At 38.3% G+C, this 17,794-nt stretch overlaps 1 protein-coding gene across 1 annotated transcript; it reads left to right on the top strand.

Annotated features, from left to right (window-relative positions):
- Positions 1–2,809: 2,809 nt before the first annotated feature.
- LOC111796822 (O-fucosyltransferase 9) lies at positions 2,810–16,379 on the top strand. The gene is made up of 10 exons (XM_023679588.1): positions 2,810–3,289; positions 3,788–3,857; positions 5,365–5,432; positions 7,281–7,369; positions 9,061–9,258; positions 9,336–9,540; positions 9,640–9,807; positions 13,289–13,456; positions 14,870–15,060; positions 15,971–16,379. Exons 1-10 carry the CDS (start codon positions 2,861–2,863, stop codon positions 16,116–16,118), a joined length of 1,734 nt encoding a protein of 577 aa, XP_023535356.1. The 5' UTR covers positions 2,810–2,860; the 3' UTR covers positions 16,119–16,379.
- The last annotated feature ends 1,415 nt before the right edge of the window (positions 16,380–17,794 follow it).

The following is a 17,794-nucleotide window of genomic DNA, read 5'->3' as shown; positions in this document are numbered from 1 at the left end:
GTTTTTTTTTTTTTTTTTTTTTTTTTTTTTTTTTTTTTTTTTTTTTTTTTTTTTTTGTTTGTTTATATTTATCCTTTTTATGAAATATATATATATATTTATTTATATTGATCACGGGCTACAACTCAAAAGGTTGAATTTCCACTTTTTGAACTACTTTTTTCTCCATCAGAAAGTAACACTAGCTTAACAATTTATTTCAAACCGCCAATAAACCTTATAATAATAATAATAATAAATCAAAGACTCATTTTCGCAAGTCACGAGCACCACAACGTAGCCTACTCAAGTCCCGAGCACCACAATGTAGCCTACTCTTTTAATTTGTTAAAGGAAGTGAGATTGAACTATCGACTATTGAAATGATAATTAGTGGATTATCGATTCATTATGATTGGATTAGTGGATTTGATAAGTTAGAATCATATTTTCCCGACCATCATGATTAAAATATTATTTTAGCTCATATAGTTTTTAATTTATTAGATTCATAATTTAATTTTCCATTTATATTAAATTACAAAGAAAAATATAAACTAATTAGAAAAAATTCAGTTTCCAATAAATACCTAATTCAAAATTTCAATTAATATAACATTTCTATTCAAATATATGGAAATGGAAAGTATAAATTAATTATGAAATAGCCTAACTAATCTTTTTTTTCAAATATAACAATTTTGAATGGAAAGGAAAATATTTAAATTCTATTCGAAAATGCCCTAATTAAATTTTCCCAATATAACAATTATCTTGAAAAGGAAATATAATGGAATTTTAATCTAAATGACATACTTTATAAAACAAACAAAATTGTTCGACATATTTAGTATGTATGTACCGACCTTCCTTTCAAGATGATTGAGCAACCGACTGTCATATAGATAGGAAATTTTTAAACCATTTATTTATTATAATATACTTACAAAAACGTCATCAAAATATTTTCGAGAAACAAGCAAAAGTCAACATATTGTAAAATGGTGTCATAAAAAGTCAACTATATACCACGTAATTTAAACTATACCCAGATTTATCCATACACCTTTAAAGTTTCAGAGCTCGAGTTCACCATCGTCATAGTCACGCAGCTTCATTACCATTTGAAAAGTAAAAATAGCAAGAATGAGTATAAACATACTCAATGATTAGCATGCTTGTAGGTTCTTTAACGTGTCTTTGTCTGTTACTCGCCCCTTCTTTCCTACTATATATACAACCTATTATTGGGTACACGTATATCATAAAAATTATTGACCAACTTCAGCATTACTTAACTAGTTAAAGTATGTATCATCTATTACATGGTAAGATGTTTGATCATAGTAAATTAAAAAAAATGCAATCATATATATATATGAGAGTTAGATTGCGAAAATTTTATGGACCAACCTAAAATTTTGGGATTGGTTGAGTTTGTAACGTGAGCCACCCTCAATAGAGTTCACAATCCAACCCAATTTGAAAGTTTTGGTTGGGTTGAGTTGTTAGGTTATTTATTATTATTTTTAATTATTTTAAAAAATTATATTTATCCACAGTACATGATACATCAATAATTAAAATCTCATGAAACTCAAATATCAAACATTCGTAAGTCATCACTAACACCAGTAAAAAAAACGTCAAATATTCTTGATCTTCCTAATAATCTTAAAAGTAGGGTAAACTTTAATTGGATTGTAAATTTATTTTTAGGTTGATCGGGTTGACCTTGCTTATACTCAAAGTGGATAATATCATACCATTGTAGAGAGTCGTGTTCATTTAACATGGTATCAGAGCCATGCCCAAAACTTACCCTTTTGTGGATAATATCATACCATTATGGAGCGTCGTGTATCAGAGCCATGCCCTAAACTTACCCTTTTGTGGATAATATCATACCATTGTGGAGAGTTGTGTATCAGAGTNAGGTACTCAAGTTTAAAAATAAAAACAAAAAAAGAAAAAAAGAAAGTTTGAATTTTAATTCAAAAAAGTTTTTCTTCAACAAAATACGGAAAAGGCATCTCATCGTCTTTGCATTTAACTGTTAACAGTCCCAACAATCCCCAGCTCTCTGTATGAACGTCCTGCTCTTTCCACTCCCATTTATGAATCCTGTCCCCTGTTTCTTCCCATTATAGGATACCCATTGCGCCATTCTACGCCCCAAATCTCTGAATCTTCATCTCCAACCCTTCATTTCTCACGGAATCCAATACCCATCCTATCCCAATTGCAAATTCAAGAACTCGAACCGCTAAATTGAGACGGGGAAACCAAAAACTATGATGAAGATTNCCTAAACTTACCCTTTTGTGGATAATATCATACCATTGTGGAGCGTCGTGTATCAAAGCCATGCCTTATACTTACCATTTTGTGGATAATATCATACAATCATGGAGAGTCGTATATAAGAGCCGTACCCTAAACTTAGCCTTTTGTGGATAATATCATACCATTGGGGAGAGTCGTATATCAGAGTCGTACCTTACACTTAGCCCTTTGTGGATAATATTATACCATTATGAAGAGTCGTGTATCAGAGTCATACCCTAAATTTAGCCTTTTATGGATAACATCATACCATTGTGGAGAGTCGTGTTCATTTAACAGACCCGACTAAAAAAACATCAAACCGTGAATCAACAAATCGAGAACGAAACCATTCCGGTCGCAATCACAAAATAATAATAGCTTAATCCAATCAATCAATTTCATAATGTGGGCTAAATGATTGCATTGGACAAAGAAGAGACACCAACTTTATATATTAAATTTTTCAACCCATTTTCAAATATTGTAATTGAAAATNTCTGTTTCTTCCAGAATTAAGAGGTTTGTGTAATCCCTAGCACAGCCCATTTCCGCAATGCATGGCTATAGCCGCTTGAGCACTTCGCGTTCCAGTCTCTCGCCGTCGCCACCGTCATCGCCTCGGTATCGGCAACTAAGGAGTCTGAGTGGCAGTGATAGTGGTAGAGGTAGCGTTGGTTTTAGTGTTCGTGACCCGAAGCAGAGCAGCAGCAGCAGCAGCATTATGGAGAAATTGGTTTTTCTGATTTTGTCGGCGGTGTTCAGAAGGAAAGGGCTACTTCTGTTTGCTCCTTTGTTGTATATTTCGATGATGTTATTGTATATGGGGTCTGTGAATTTCGACGTTTCCATTTCCAATCTCAAAACCAGGGTTGTTTCAGTTAATAAACGCCCTCCGTCGGGGTCTGTGTATAGGAGTCCTCAGGTTTTTGAGAAGCTCTGGCCGTTCATGGAAGCTGAGACACGAAATAGCTCCACACATGCGGTATTTTGTGCCTTCTCTTATGTTTCTACTCTTTTTCACCTGATTTTGTTGTGGGAATGATAGTTTCTAAGTTGACTGAAAATGCACTTTCTAGTTTCGAATTGTTTTGTTTCTATGAGAAGTAATGAAATGAGTGTTGGATGAACACGACTCTCCACAATGGTATGATATTGTCCACTTTGAGCATAAGCTCTCATGGCTTTGCTTTGGGCCTCATACCAATGGAGATAGTATTCCTTGATTATAAACCCATGATCATTCCCTAAATTAGCCGATATGGGACTTTCATCCAACACCTCCCCTCGAACTAAGTACGCCTCCTCTTAATCGAGGCTCAACTCCTTTTTCTTGTGGAGTCTTGGTCATTTTTGACTATGCCTCCAAGACGGTCCTTTGGAGATTGCCGTTCTTTTCTGTGAATTTGTCTTTTTGTCGAGATTTTCTGTTTAGAATTTCTATAGAGGTTGACCAAATGAACATTGATTGGTGGTTTTGCAGTTGTCAACTGCATGGAACTCGAGAGTGCACCATGTTTGGAAACCATGTATCAATAGAAGCACTTTGACAGGTTTGACACTTCTTATTCTGTTGTACTAAGTTTAGTACCGATTTCTAAAGTTACTTAGTTCAATTCAGCCTTATTCGTGAAACTCACTTCTCAATGTTTCTCGTGTTATTTTTTTTTCATGTAATATAATGTGATACACGCAGTTCATGTAGGTCAAATTTTATTGCTTGCAGTGCATGCTGTCTAATTCGATTTTTGAAAGTTGTAATTACTCGTACAATTTGTATGCGGTGCTGAAGTACTTTCCATTTATGCATGAATTCATTTTAACAAAAAGGCGCGCTTAACGGAAAAGCTTACATCTAAGATATTTAGATCAAATATCAATATGTTCATGATGCTTGTAGCTAGATATGAACTCTGATATTGTAGTTGTAGTAAGAAACCAAGTTCTCATTGAGAAAAATGAAAGAATGTACAAGGGCATGCTAAAAACAAGCTCACAAAACGAAACTATAAAAAGGGCTTCCAATCCAAAAGAACAAGACCAAGTAGATAAGTGGCCATGTAAGATGTTGGTGTTTTAAAATGCATGTTTAGTCATGCTCAAGAGAAAAGCTTGTCAAACAATGAGGTCCAAGAGCTTTTGATCTCTTGAATCTTCTGATCATTAAAAAAAATTATATATATTTTCCTATTATTTACAATGCTATTGTAACGACCCAAATTCACCGCTAGCAGATATTGTCCTCTTTGGGCTTTCCCTTTCGGACTTCCCCTCAAGACTTTAAAATGCGTTTGCTAGGGGAAGGTTTCCACTCCCTTATAAAGGGTGTTTTGTTCTCCTCCCCAACCAATGTGGGACATCACAGCCGTATAAAAACTAAAGTTTTATATTTCTATTCAACGCTCGACAAAGGAAAACCTTCACCTTTTTTTTTGCTTCACACTTCTAGTCTCAGAGAACTATTGCATTTTAGGACACCACAAGCTTCAGAAAACACAGTAAGACATACAGATATTAAGAGCAACCTTGTCTCCCATTCCTCTGAGTTTGTCAGCTTTAATTATATATGAACTATCATCAAATAGCATACCTTTTGCATTTTTCAGCAATAATATTCACAGATTTTGATCATCACTTCCTATATGCTTATGAATTTCTCCCCCGAGCTCGTAAGGAGGGCTGAACAACAGTTTGTTTTGAGTAACTTATTGGATGATGTTGAGGTTACTATAAGTTCATAATTTGATATCATGTGATTTTGGAAGAAATATCAACTTCAGCTTTTCTTAAAAGCAGGCCACAAGAAAACTTTTAAAAAACAGTTCCCAAATACATTTATATTAGTTTCTTGGTTGATCTTTTCTCTGAATTCAACATCTCTCTATCTCCCCTTCTTGTTAGACACCTATTTATTAATTAATTTCGTATTTTCACATTTACGTTAGTTTTCGTTGTTGATCTTTTTTCTTAATTCAACTTCCAAGCAATATCTATCTCCCCTCCTTATAGTTACCTATTTATTAATTAATTTCACATTTCTTTTCCTTTAATGATTTGCAGTGTTGCCAAACTCGAACGGTTTTCTTATCATTGAAGCAAATGGCGGGTTAAATCAGCAAAGGTTGTCGGTAAGTTTTAGTTCATGATCAAGAATAAAGCATTTATGTATTGTCTTTGTGCAAAGTCTATGAAGGGAATAAAAATGATGGTACCATGAAGTGTAGATTCAAGAGTGGATGTGATATAGTGCTCACTATTTTACCAGTTTATTAGTTCTTTTATTGCTCACATGTTGACTGCATGGACACGTTTTATATTCTCCCATTTCGCGAAGTGCTAAGATCATTCAGATTCACGATTTCTTGACTTGAAAATTGATATGTTCTTTAACTGTCTATCGGTTTACCTGTAGTTCTGCTATGTTATACTGTCAACAGTTTGTCAATAGGAAGATAGTTGATCTGTTGCAATTGGACTATCAAAGGGTGGTGTATATTCTTCCTTTTTCGTTTGGTCATTTTTTTTTAATGATAACGACCCTTTTCCCTTTTTGGGTAAGAAAATGCAAAACTGAAAAGCTGGAAAGTAAAGAAGGGAATATACGAGCGCTGAAAGTATGATGTCCCATATTGGTTGGGGAGGAGAACAAACCACCATTTATAAGGGTGGTCCCCTAGCAGACACGTTTTAAAGCCTTGGGGGGAACCCCGAAAGGGAAAGCCCAAAGAGGACAATATCTGCTAGCGGTGGATCTGGGCTGTTACAAATGGTATCAGAGTCAGACACTGGACGATGTGTCAGCCTTCTCGCTGTTCCCCGAAAGGGGATAGACACGAGGCAGTGTGCTAGTAAGGACGCTGGGCCCCAAAGGGGGTGGATTTGAGGGCGGTCCCACATCGATTGGAGGAAGGAAAGAGTGCTAGCGAGGACATTGGGCCTTGAAGGGGGGTGGATTGTGATGTCCCACATTGGTTGGGGAGGAGAACAAACCACCATTTATAAAGGTGTGAAGACCTTCCCCTAGTAGACGCGTTTTAAAGCCTTGAGGGGAAGCTCGAAAGGGAAAGCCCAAAGAGGACCTGCTAGCGGTAGATCTGGGCCGTTACAGAAAGGGTTGTAAAAAGGACTCCCAATTGGTTATCAAAATTAAAAGAGATGATTACAAAACTATTTGTATTAAAAATAACCTGGAAAGTAGCTGATCCTGGAAAAAGAGGGTGCTGCAAGCAAGAAAATAGATAAACTAACTTACCACCCCCAAACCCAACCCCCCCCACCCGAACCAATGGTCCTATGAAACAAGAAGACTGGCATCCCCAATCTTAGGATGAATGAAATTGAGGAAACAGGGCAGATAGTGGGAGATAGATTTTCTGAGTACCCCGAATTGCTATCCTAAGTCCCAATCATTAGATTTATGCCCATACTTAAAATGATTGATTGCAACAAAGAATCAGGCTCCAAGAGAACTGTGATGGCCACTTTGGACAAAAATGCAACGTTGTTGCTCGCCAAGTTCCTAATCTCAAGGCCTCTTGCCTCGCACACTTTTACCACACTTGTCCTAATCATAGTCCAAATGTCCAATTATCATAACAGTTATACTAAAATTTTAATTGATCTGTGGAAAGTTTATGAACTGATTTAAGATCAGCGGTATAGTATTTTCAATAGGGGTGAAGTCTGAATATAATTATTGAAGTGCAGATTCAAAATTAGGAAGAAACCTGTTTTATTTTATTTTTGCAATTAATTTCATCACTTAAATTGTAATTCTCAGTGATTATGAATGATAGCAGTCACTCTCAATGTCGACTCCCATGGACATGATCATTTTCCTTTATGTTCATAGAGCGGTGGGCCGGGAAAGAGATGAGGGATATAGATTGCTATGGTCACCAGCAGAATATCTAATCAAATTATATATTTTTGGTTCTTAATAACTGATTTGCTAACTCCAACTATTCTACACACAGATATGTGATGCAGTTGCAGTGGCTGGACTACTGAATGCTTCTCTTGTCATTCCAATATTTCATTTGAATAGTGTTTGGCGAGATTCAAGGTTAAAATCGACTTTCCATTACTTAATTTATAATTTTATCGATTTCATTAACCGAAGGAAAATTTTTTTTTTTTTTTTGGTTAAAATATCAGTATAATTCTATCTCTGTTCTTGATTGTTCTTTAAATTGGTTCCCTTGGTTAGAAAATTATGAATTGAAAATATTATCTATGACCTTACCTGTATCCCTCTTCAATTCATTACTGGAGCATGATCACTCTTGTTCATCCAGTTATTACCGTTTTCCTTCTTTTTCTTGTTTATGTTTTCATTTATTCCCAGAAATCCATATCAGTGCAGTTAACATCGATTACTTTCGTCTGTATATATTTTTAAAAGAAAAGCAATCTGATTTTTCTTTCATAGGAAACAGAACACTATGATTTTCTTATATTACAAAAGAAACATTGTGATTGCTGCTTTTAACTCATCTCTGGGGAATAATTCATTGCCACTTTCTTCCCTTCTCATTTTTGTAATTCACCTTTTTGTTAGGAATCACGACTCTCCACAATGGTATGATATTGTCCACTTGAGCATAAGCTCTCATAGCTTTGTTTTGGATTTCTCCAGAAGGCCTCATACCAATGGAGATAGTATTCCTTGCTTATAAACCCATGATCATTCCCTAAATTAGCCAATGTGGGATTCACTCCCAATAATCCTCAACAATCCTCCCCTCGAACAAAGTACACTATAAGCCTCCCCTGAACCTTATGGAGCTCTCGAATAGCCTCCCCTTAATCGAGACTCGACTCCTTTCTCTGGAGCCCTCGAACAAAGTACACCCTTTGTTCGACACTTTAGTCACTTTTGACTACACCTTCGAGGCTCACAATTCTTTGTTCGATATTTGAGGATTCTATTGACATGGCTAAGTTTAGGGCATGGCTCTGATACCATGTTAGGAATCGACTCTCCACAATGGTATGATACTGTCCACTTTGAGCATAAGCTCTGGCTTTGCTTTGGGCTTCACCAAAAGGCCTCATATCAATGGAGATTGTACTCCTCACTTATAAACCCATGATCATTCCCTAAATTAGCCAATGTGGGATTCACTCCCAATAATCCTCAACACTCTATGCATAATTTGAACCGATATCAAGAAAAGAATTGTACAGTATAAAAGGTTATAGTCAGTAGTAAGTGAAATACGTGTACGTGTAAATTTTTGATGAGGTAAGTGTACACGTAAATGAGTTTATTGACGTAAGAACTTGACATTTTCTAAAATTTAGGACATGGAGATCATAGGGACAGGTCGAATAAAGTATAATCTTGTTAATTACACATATTTTTCAAAAATGATATATTGATCTTATTAATTTATATCTTGGTTCTTTGATGTATTTATTCCCAGTCTTGACTGACAACTTTATTATTTTAATATTTTCTCTGCAAAATGTGTCCTTTATGTCCAAAACATGGGGATTATGTTAGCTGAAGATTAGTTTTACATCAAATTCCATGTCCAGCCAATTGGTAAAACCATATTATTAGAAAGCTTTCTTTAATGAGGCATCCCATTGGGCACAGGGCATTGTGTTTGCTCCTGGTGCCGGTGCCGACTGCCATTGACAACTAACTCTATGTCAAAATGGCAGAAGTAAATGCAATTTTTTTTTGTTTTAAATCCCAGAAGAACAGAAACCATTCATGCAGTTTCCTTCGTTTCCTACTTGTGACAGCAAATTCGGTGATATTTTCGATGAAGAGTTTTTCATACAAGCACTAAGCAAGCATGTTAATATTGTGAGAGAGCTCCCAACTGATGTACTGCAGCAGTATGATAACAATATAAGCAGTATTGTGAACTTGAGAGTGAAAGCATGGTCAAGCCCAATGTACTATTTGCATAAAGTCCTTCCGAAGCTTTTGCAATTGAGGCATGTTTTCCTTGTCTTAAGATACCATTTTGATTTGAGAAATGGTGACAATAATCACTTCTCATTCTGTGGTGTAGGGCTGTGAGGATCGCCCCATTCTCCAATCGGTTGGCTCATGGAGTTCCTCCAGATGTTCAAGCACTTCGATGCTTAGCCAATTTTGAAGCTTTGAGGTTCGCAGAATCTATAAGAACGCTGGCCGACCTCATGGTTGGTCGAATGATAAAAAAAAGCTCTCAGAGTGGAGGAAAATATGTTTCTGTGCATCTTCGTTTCGAAGAGGTATTAGTCATGGTTTATTTCTTTTCTTTTAGTTCGTGATTACTAAATTGCTTGTTAAATGTAGTTTATGCCTAAAGGTAAATATTGTGCTTATAAAAGGATATGGTTGCATTTTCGTGCTGTGAATACGATGGCGGTGAAGAAGAGAAGCACGAGATGGACCTGGCTAGAGAACGGAGCTGGAGAGGAAAATTCAGACGAAGAGGGAGAGTAATAAGGCCTGGTGCTAATAGGGTGGATGGCAAATGTCCTTTAACCCCACTTGAGGTATACCTGGACTTCATCATCTTAATCAAGCATCTGTTCTATAGGATGAAATGTGTATATTGTACATACACCTATGAAGAATGAACCTATCACTTAAAGTACACATAATGAACACATTGATCACTGGTTCTTTAAAAAAATTATCGATGAAAATGGAACATAGTTCCAAAGATAATAAATTGAACTTTCATTAAGAACAAATGAGGGTATCTCGAAAAAAAGCCAAACCTTGAGGATAATTATAAAAAGTCTTTGTCGTTAACACTCGTAGAGAAAGTACACAACAAAGGACCAAACTTTAGTAGGGTTCCTTTCCATCCCTTTCCAAAGGTCCTATTATTTGTGGGACAGGTTGGGGAGGAGAACAAAACACCCTTTATGAGGGTGTGGAAACTTTCCCTTAGCAGATGCGTTTTAAAGCTTTGAGGGGAAGCCCAAAAGGGAAAGCCCAAAGAGGACAATATCTGCTAGCAGTGGATCTGGGCCGTTACAAATGGTATTAGAGCCAGACACCGGATGATGTGTCAGCCTTCTTGCTGTTCCCCGAAGGGGGTAGACACGAGGCAGTGTGCCAGNCATAATGAACACATTGATCACTGGTTCTTTAAAAAAATTATCGATGAAAATGGAACATAGTTCCAAAGATAATAAATTGAACTTTCATTAAGAACAAATGAGGGTATCTCGAAAAAAAGCCAAACCTTGAGGATAATTATAAAAAGTCTTTGTCGTTAACACTCGTAGAGAAAGTACACAACAAAGGACCAAACTTTAGTAGGGTTCCTTTCCATCCCTTTCCAAAGGTCCTATTATTTGTGGGACAGGTTGGGGAGGAGAACAAAACACCCTTTATGAGGGTGTGGAAACTTTCCCTTAGCAGATGCGTTTTAAAGCTTTGAGGGGAAGCCCAAAAGGGAAAGCCCAAAGAGGACAATATCTGCTAGCAGTGGATCTGGGCCGTTACAAATGGTATTAGAGCCAGACACCGGATGATGTGTCAGCCTTCTTGCTGTTCCCCGAAGGGGGTAGACACGAGGCAGTGTGCCAGCGCCCGAAGGGGGGTGGATTGTGATGTCCCACATTGGTTGGGGAGGAGAACAAAACACCCTTTATAAGGGAGTGGAAACCTTCCCCTAGCAGACACGTTTTAAAGCCTTGAGGGGAAGCCCGAAAAGGAAAGCCCAAAGAGGACAATATCTGCTAGCGGTGGATCAGGGCTGTTACATTATTCCTCTCACCCCAAAACACAGTACAAACTTCCACATGCCATGAAAACTTTCCATTCTCTCAAAAAGGCGGATGGAGAAGGAGCTCCTCAATAATCTCCTTATAGCTTTTGCGCAAACTAAAAGCTAACCATGTAAAAGAAAAGAGACTTCGAACAGTCGGAGCGAAATCGTAACTCGAAAGAGTATGATCAAGACTTTTCTCTGCCAATATAGAAGCCAACAGAATGACTCAATAATGTAGACATCTTTTTTCAAAGCTGTTCTATAGTGTAAACTCCTCTATGGATGACATGCCAAACAAAGAATTGAACTTCCTTTGGAATTTTTATCTTCCACAAAGATGAAAAAAAAAAACTCATTGGCTGAGGAGGGAATCGACAAATGCTGAAAGAAAGATATACAAGAAATACCCTAAACAAATATCCCTTCTTCCTAGCTTAAGCTCATTTCAATTGGAAATCCACGTCGAATCACGGCAAGACGAAGTACGATATTCTTCAGGAATTGTATCCCCGTAGTTTATTTAAGGGGAGTTTTGCTCTGAATCTGGGGTGATTTTGAATAACTTCTGTGTTAAAAACCGAAATGGGCTAACTACATCCTCCGCCCAATCATTCCGGATAATGCTTGCATCCTAAACCTCTGACCTCTCCTTCCAACTTAAGAATACAGTGTCTTGATGATTATCGATTGTCAAGTAGTTTCCTTGGGATGGGTTTCCTCTTCCAGTTCTAAGGTTGTCTTTTTAATTTTTTTTTTTTAAACACATTATTTGTTTAAACTTAAAAATAAAAAGAGTTCTTATCCTTTCTTATAAAGGGCTTAGAAAGTTGACCTAGAGGTCAAGAAGGATCAATGTTGATAGTAAATAGCTTAGAAGGGATAGGTTCAAGCCAATGATGGTCATCTACTTAGGATTTAGTATTTCTTTGGCAACTAAATGAAAAAAGGTTGGGAAAGTTACCACGTGAGAATAGTTGAGGTGCATAGATGATGCGTGAGCATGCGCGCGCACACACATATATTTGGCACCATGACATTGTTCGTTAAATGTTCACTAAATTTCAAGCCATCTTGCTATCTTTTAGATCTGTTAGTGCTGATCAAGTTTGAATCAAAGTTCCCGGTATATTGTTGTAGAGTTTATTTGAGCCATCAATTATTGCCTATTTTATTTACATGTTTTTGTTGCTTGTACTGTTGCAAAACTAGAGAGATCATTCATTCTTCTCCCTATCTCTGGTGATTTTGTTGATAACATGCTACAGGTTGGGGGCAAGATTTAGGCCATCTTGCTGCTTCATTTATGGTCCTTATGCATAAAAGTTATTAGGACACCCATCCTTTTTATCACTCTTTTCTTTGTCTTTTTTGTTGGTAATTTGAAAATTTACTTGTCAAGTGTAACGACCCAAGCCCACCGCTAGCAGATATTGTAACGACCTAGACCCACCGCTAGCAGATATTGTCCTCTTTGGGCTTTCCCTTTCGGGCTTCCCCTCAAGGGTTTAAAACGCGTCTGCTAGGGGAAGGGTTCCACCCTTATAAATGGTGGTTTGTTCTCCTCCCCAACCAATGTGGGACATCACAATCCACCCCCCTTCAGGGCCCAGCGTCCTCGTTGGCACTCTTTCCTTCCTCTAATCGATGTGGGACCGCCCCCAAATCCACCCCCTTTGGGGCCCATTGTTCTTACTGGCACACCGCCTCGTGTCTACCCCCTTCGGGGAACAGCGAGAAGGCTGGCACATCGTCCGGTGTCTGGCTCTGATGCCATTTGTAATGACCCAGGACCACCGCTAGCAGATATTGTCCTCTTTGGACTTTCCCTTTCGGGCTTCCCCTCAAGGGTTTAAAACGCGTCTTCTAGAGGAAGGTTTCCACACCCTTATAAATGGTGGTTTGTTCTCCTCCCCAACCAATGTGGGACATCACAAATATTATTCTCTTTGGGCTTTCCCTTTCGGGTTTCCCCTCAAGGTTTTTAAAACGCGTCTGCTAGGGAGAGATTTCCACCGTTCTCCTCCCCAACCGACGTGGGACGTCACATTAATATTTTGTATTATCGTTGGCTTTGTCTGCTTTCGGTCATTGTTGTTTCTTAATAACGTCTGGATTTTCATCGATCGCAATGAAAACTTTTGGTCCTGCAAGAGAGTTTATGCGGAGCCAATATGTGTAATGCTTCCATTTCCCTAAAACCTGGGTTTACAATCTGCTGATTCATAACTCACCTTTATATGATATTGTAGGTCGGAATGATGCTTAGAGGAATGGGTTTTGATAATACAACTGTCATATATGTTGCAGCAGGAAAGATTTATAAAGCAGAAAAGTATATGGCTCCACTTAGGCAGATGTTTCCACGTTTAGAAACGAAAGATACTATAGCTACTAAGGAAGAACTTGCTCCCTTCAAGGTATTTCATCGAATTATTCTAAGGTTTATCGTTTAAACGAGTTGATCGTTTAGCNAGAGTTTATTTGAGCCATCAATTATTGCCTATTTTATTTACATGTTTTTGTTGCTTGTACTGTTGCAAAACTAGAGAGATCATTCATTCTTCTCCCTATCTCTGGTGATTTTGTTGATAACATGCTACAGGTTGGGGGCAAGATTTAGGCCATCTTGCTGCTTCATTTATGGTCCTTATGCATAAAAGTTATTAGGACACCCATCCTTTTTATCACTCTTTTCTTTGTCTTTTTTGTTGGTAATTTGAAAATTTACTTGTCAAGTGTAACGACCCAAGCCCACCGCTAGCAGATATTGTAACGACCTAGACCCACCGCTAGCAGATATTGTCCTCTTTGGGCTTTCCCTTTCGGGCTTCCCCTCAAGGGTTTAAAACGCGTCTGCTAGGGGAAGGGTTCCACCCTTATAAATGGTGGTTTGTTCTCCTCCCCAACCAATGTGGGACATCACAATCCACCCCCCTTCAGGGCCCAGCGTCCTCGTTGGCACTCTTTCCTTCCTCTAATCGATGTGGGACCGCCCCCAAATCCACCCCCTTTGGGGCCCATTGTTCTTACTGGCACACCGCCTCGTGTCTACCCCCTTCGGGGAACAGCGAGAAGGCTGGCACATCGTCCGGTGTCTGGCTCTGATGCCATTTGTAATGACCCAGGACCACCGCTAGCAGATATTGTCCTCTTTGGACTTTCCCTTTCGGGCTTCCCCTCAAGGGTTTAAAACGCGTCTTCTAGAGGAAGGTTTCCACACCCTTATAAATGGTGGTTTGTTCTCCTCCCCAACCAATGTGGGACATCACAAATATTATTCTCTTTGGGCTTTCCCTTTCGGGTTTCCCCTCAAGGTTTTTAAAACGCGTCTGCTAGGGAGAGATTTCCACCGTTCTCCTCCCCAACCGACGTGGGACGTCACATTAATATTTTGTATTATCGTTGGCTTTGTCTGCTTTCGGTCATTGTTGTTTCTTAATAACGTCTGGATTTTCATCGATCGCAATGAAAACTTTTGGTCCTGCAAGAGAGTTTATGCGGAGCCAATATGTGTAATGCTTCCATTTCCCTAAAACCTGGGTTTACAATCTGCTGATTCATAACTCACCTTTATATGATATTGTAGGTCGGAATGATGCTTAGAGGAATGGGTTTTGATAATACAACTGTCATATATGTTGCAGCAGGAAAGATTTATAAAGCAGAAAAGTATATGGCTCCACTTAGGCAGATGTTTCCACGTTTAGAAACGAAAGATACTATAGCTACTAAGGAAGAACTTGCTCCCTTCAAGGTATTTCATCGAATTATTCTAAGGTTTATCGTTTAAACGAGTTGATCGTTTAGCTCAAACCCGGTCTGTGATGCAGGGCCACTCTTCCAGATTGGCTGCTCTTGATTACACAGTATGTCTTCATAGTGAAGTCTTTGTCACAACTCAGGGTGGAAATTTCCCCCACTTTTTGATGGGTCATAGGCGCTATATTTATGCCGGACATGCAAAGACAGTCAAACCTGATAAGAGGAAACTAGCATTAACTTTTGATGATCCTAACATACGGTATGCAGAAGCCTTACACACCTATATTTTGGCTTTCATTTGGTTCAATTAAGTTCTGTACTCTCAATATCTGCATTTTGGATAACTTAAAACTTATTGGTGAAGATCGAGGATTATTGGGAGTGAGTCCCACATTGGTTAATTTAGTGGAAGATCATGAGTTTATAAGTGAGAAATACTATCTCCATTGGTATGAGGCGTTTTGGGGGAAGCCCAAAGCAAAGCCATGAGAGCTTATGCTCAAAGTGGACAATATCATACCATTGTGGAGAGTCGTGATTTCTAACATGGAATCAGAGCCATGCCCTAAATTTAGCCATGTCAATAGAATCCTCAAATATTGAACAAAGAATTGTGAGTCTCGAAGGTATAGTCAAAAGTGACTAAAATGTCAAACAAAGGGTGTACTTTGTTCGAGGGCTCCAGAGAAAGGAGTCGAGCCTCAATTAAGGGGAGGCGGTTCGAGGGCTCCATAAGCCTCAGGGGAGGCTTATAGTGTACTTTGTTCGAGGGGAGGATTGTTGAGGATTGAGGATTGAGGATTATTGAGAGTGAGTCCCACATTCGTTAACTTAGTGGAAGATCATGGGTTTATAAGTGAGGAATACTATCTCCATTGGTATGAGGTCTTTTAGGGAAGCCCAAAGCAAAGCCATGAGTGCTTATGCTCAAAGTGGACAATATCGTACCATTGTGGAGAGTCGTGATTCCTAACACTTATTTACCTCCCGTAACACATTATCGGGTTATGTTAGGTCAGCTCGTTTGTTTTTTCTAAAATAAGAACTGACATTGTGCTGCATCTTTACCCAGAAATGTTCACCATAGTTTTGATTTGTTAGTTCATGAACTATCTTGCTGGTTATATTGACATGTTTTTGTTAATATTTGGTAACAAACGCACATATAGATGGAAAAACTTCGCGCAACAAATGCAAGACATGCTTCGCCACAACGATCTAAAGGGAATGGAAATGAAAAAGTCGAGCGGATCGTTGTACACATTTCCCATGCCAGATTGCATGTGCAAAGTACCGAAGACGAAGAACAACGGGTAATCTTTTGGACATACAGACAGATTTTTTTTGGTCTCCAAAGGTACACAATTTACTTATACCTATAATTTTTGCATTGTATTATTATGCAATTGGAACGCATAAATATTCTTTGATGTAAGTGGAGAGGATAGTTTTGTAGGCTGTGATTTTGTGGGGTCACTTTAGCTGCTGGAATTGGTTCACTGACACAAACATTCATTGTATATGCAAAAAAAACATAACATTCTGATGTCAAATGATTTGAAGATATTGTTCTTTTTACTCATCCACAATGCTTCTGTCCCTCATAGTAAGCAGGTTCTCTATGTGCAACCATTTTGTTGTCTTAGCTGTATCTTAGCTCAACCCACATGCTCAACAACCAATAAAGCATAACACATGCTGATGACTCTGTTTTCTTTTTATTCTTTCCTTTTTCTTATGAGTTTGGCAAGAACCACAGATCACAAGCTTTACAAGTCATCACACGAGTCGAATTAGCAATTATTGGTGCTCTTTCATGCAAATGGTCTCCCACATGTCTCTAAAATTTAAAAAACTAGTTGTTCTCGTTTCCTCATGGCTCACAAAAATGTAAGCCCTTGACAAGTGGTATGAATATTTCTGAGTTTGAGATCCCAGGTCCGTTGGGGAGGAGAACGAAAATATCCTTTATAAGGGTGTGGAAACCTCTCCCTAGTAGACATGTTTTAAAAACCTTGTACGGAAGCCCGAAAGGGAAATCCCAAAGAGGACAATATCTGCTAATGGTGGGCCTGAGCCGTTACAAATGGTATCTAACGCCAGACACCGGGCGATGTGCCAGTGAGGAGACTGGGCCTTGAAGGAGGATGGACATGAGGCAATGTGTCAGCAAGGACGCTCGGTCCTAAAGGGGGTGGATCTAGTGAGGTCCCACGTCGATTAGAGAAATAAATGAGTGCCAGCGAGGACGTTGGGCCCTAAAGGGAGGTGGATTGTGAGATCCCATATCGGTTGGAGAGGAGAACGAAATACCCTTTATATGGATGTCGAAACCTCTCCCTAACAGACACGATTTAAAAACCTTGAGCAGAAGCCCGAAAGGAAAAGCCCAAAGAGGACAATATCTGCTAGCATTGAACCTAGGACGTTACATGGAGAGTCTCAAGTCCAAACTCCTACATTTTTTGAGTTTAGTGTATAGAAATTAATTTACTTCTTGTTCTACGAATCAAATAACAGATCTGATATTAGATTTGAAGGTAATTCGGTGTCATAACTCTAATGAATTTGTTTTTTGTTCCAAGTTCTTGGTCGTATTGGCATCATAGAGGTTCTAAGTTTGAACCTTCAGGTAAGGTTAATACATTTGGTGAAGGGTTTTGGGGGAATTTGTATGATTGTTTGTTTGTATGTGTTTGAAAGTTTGTGAGCCACAAGAAAGAAAGAGTTTGAAGTGGAAAAGCAACCAAAGAGAGCTCTCCAAAACCTAAAATTTATAGTATAAATAAACAAGTGGAGGTAAGATTACTAGCTAACTTGTTGCTTTCATGTGTCTTCTCTAATGCTTTTTCAAATTGTGTTCTGATTGATCCTTCTTCTGGCAGTTTGTGTCACTTTTGGGTGTTTTTCTTCTTTGTTTTTGCCTTCATTTTCCTTATTCAAACTCTAAACCTTTTGAATCACTTTTCGTTCCCTACCCTTTATGTAATTTC

The sequence above is a fragment of the Cucurbita pepo genome, chromosome LG06 (assembly GCF_002806865.2).
Source record: "Cucurbita pepo subsp. pepo cultivar mu-cu-16 chromosome LG06, ASM280686v2, whole genome shotgun sequence".
Taxonomy (NCBI): Eukaryota; Viridiplantae; Streptophyta; class Magnoliopsida; order Cucurbitales; family Cucurbitaceae; genus Cucurbita; species Cucurbita pepo.
Note: the sequence above shows the minus strand (reverse complement) of the source record. Positions and strands in the feature narration are given on the sequence as shown.

Bases quoted from the DNA above. Each gene is read 5' to 3' on its own strand.
- LOC111796822 (XM_023679588.1), top strand. From the start codon at position 2,861: ATGCATGGCTATAGCCGCTTGAGCACTTCGCGTTCCAGTCTCTCGCCG. The intron at 7,370-9,060 runs GTTAAAATCGAC...TACTTGTGACAG, and splicing joins AGTGTTTGGCGAGATTCAAG to CAAATTCGGTGATATTTTCG. The intron at 13,457-14,869 runs GTATTTCATCGA...TCTGTGATGCAG, and splicing joins AAGAACTTGCTCCCTTCAAG to GGCCACTCTTCCAGATTGGC.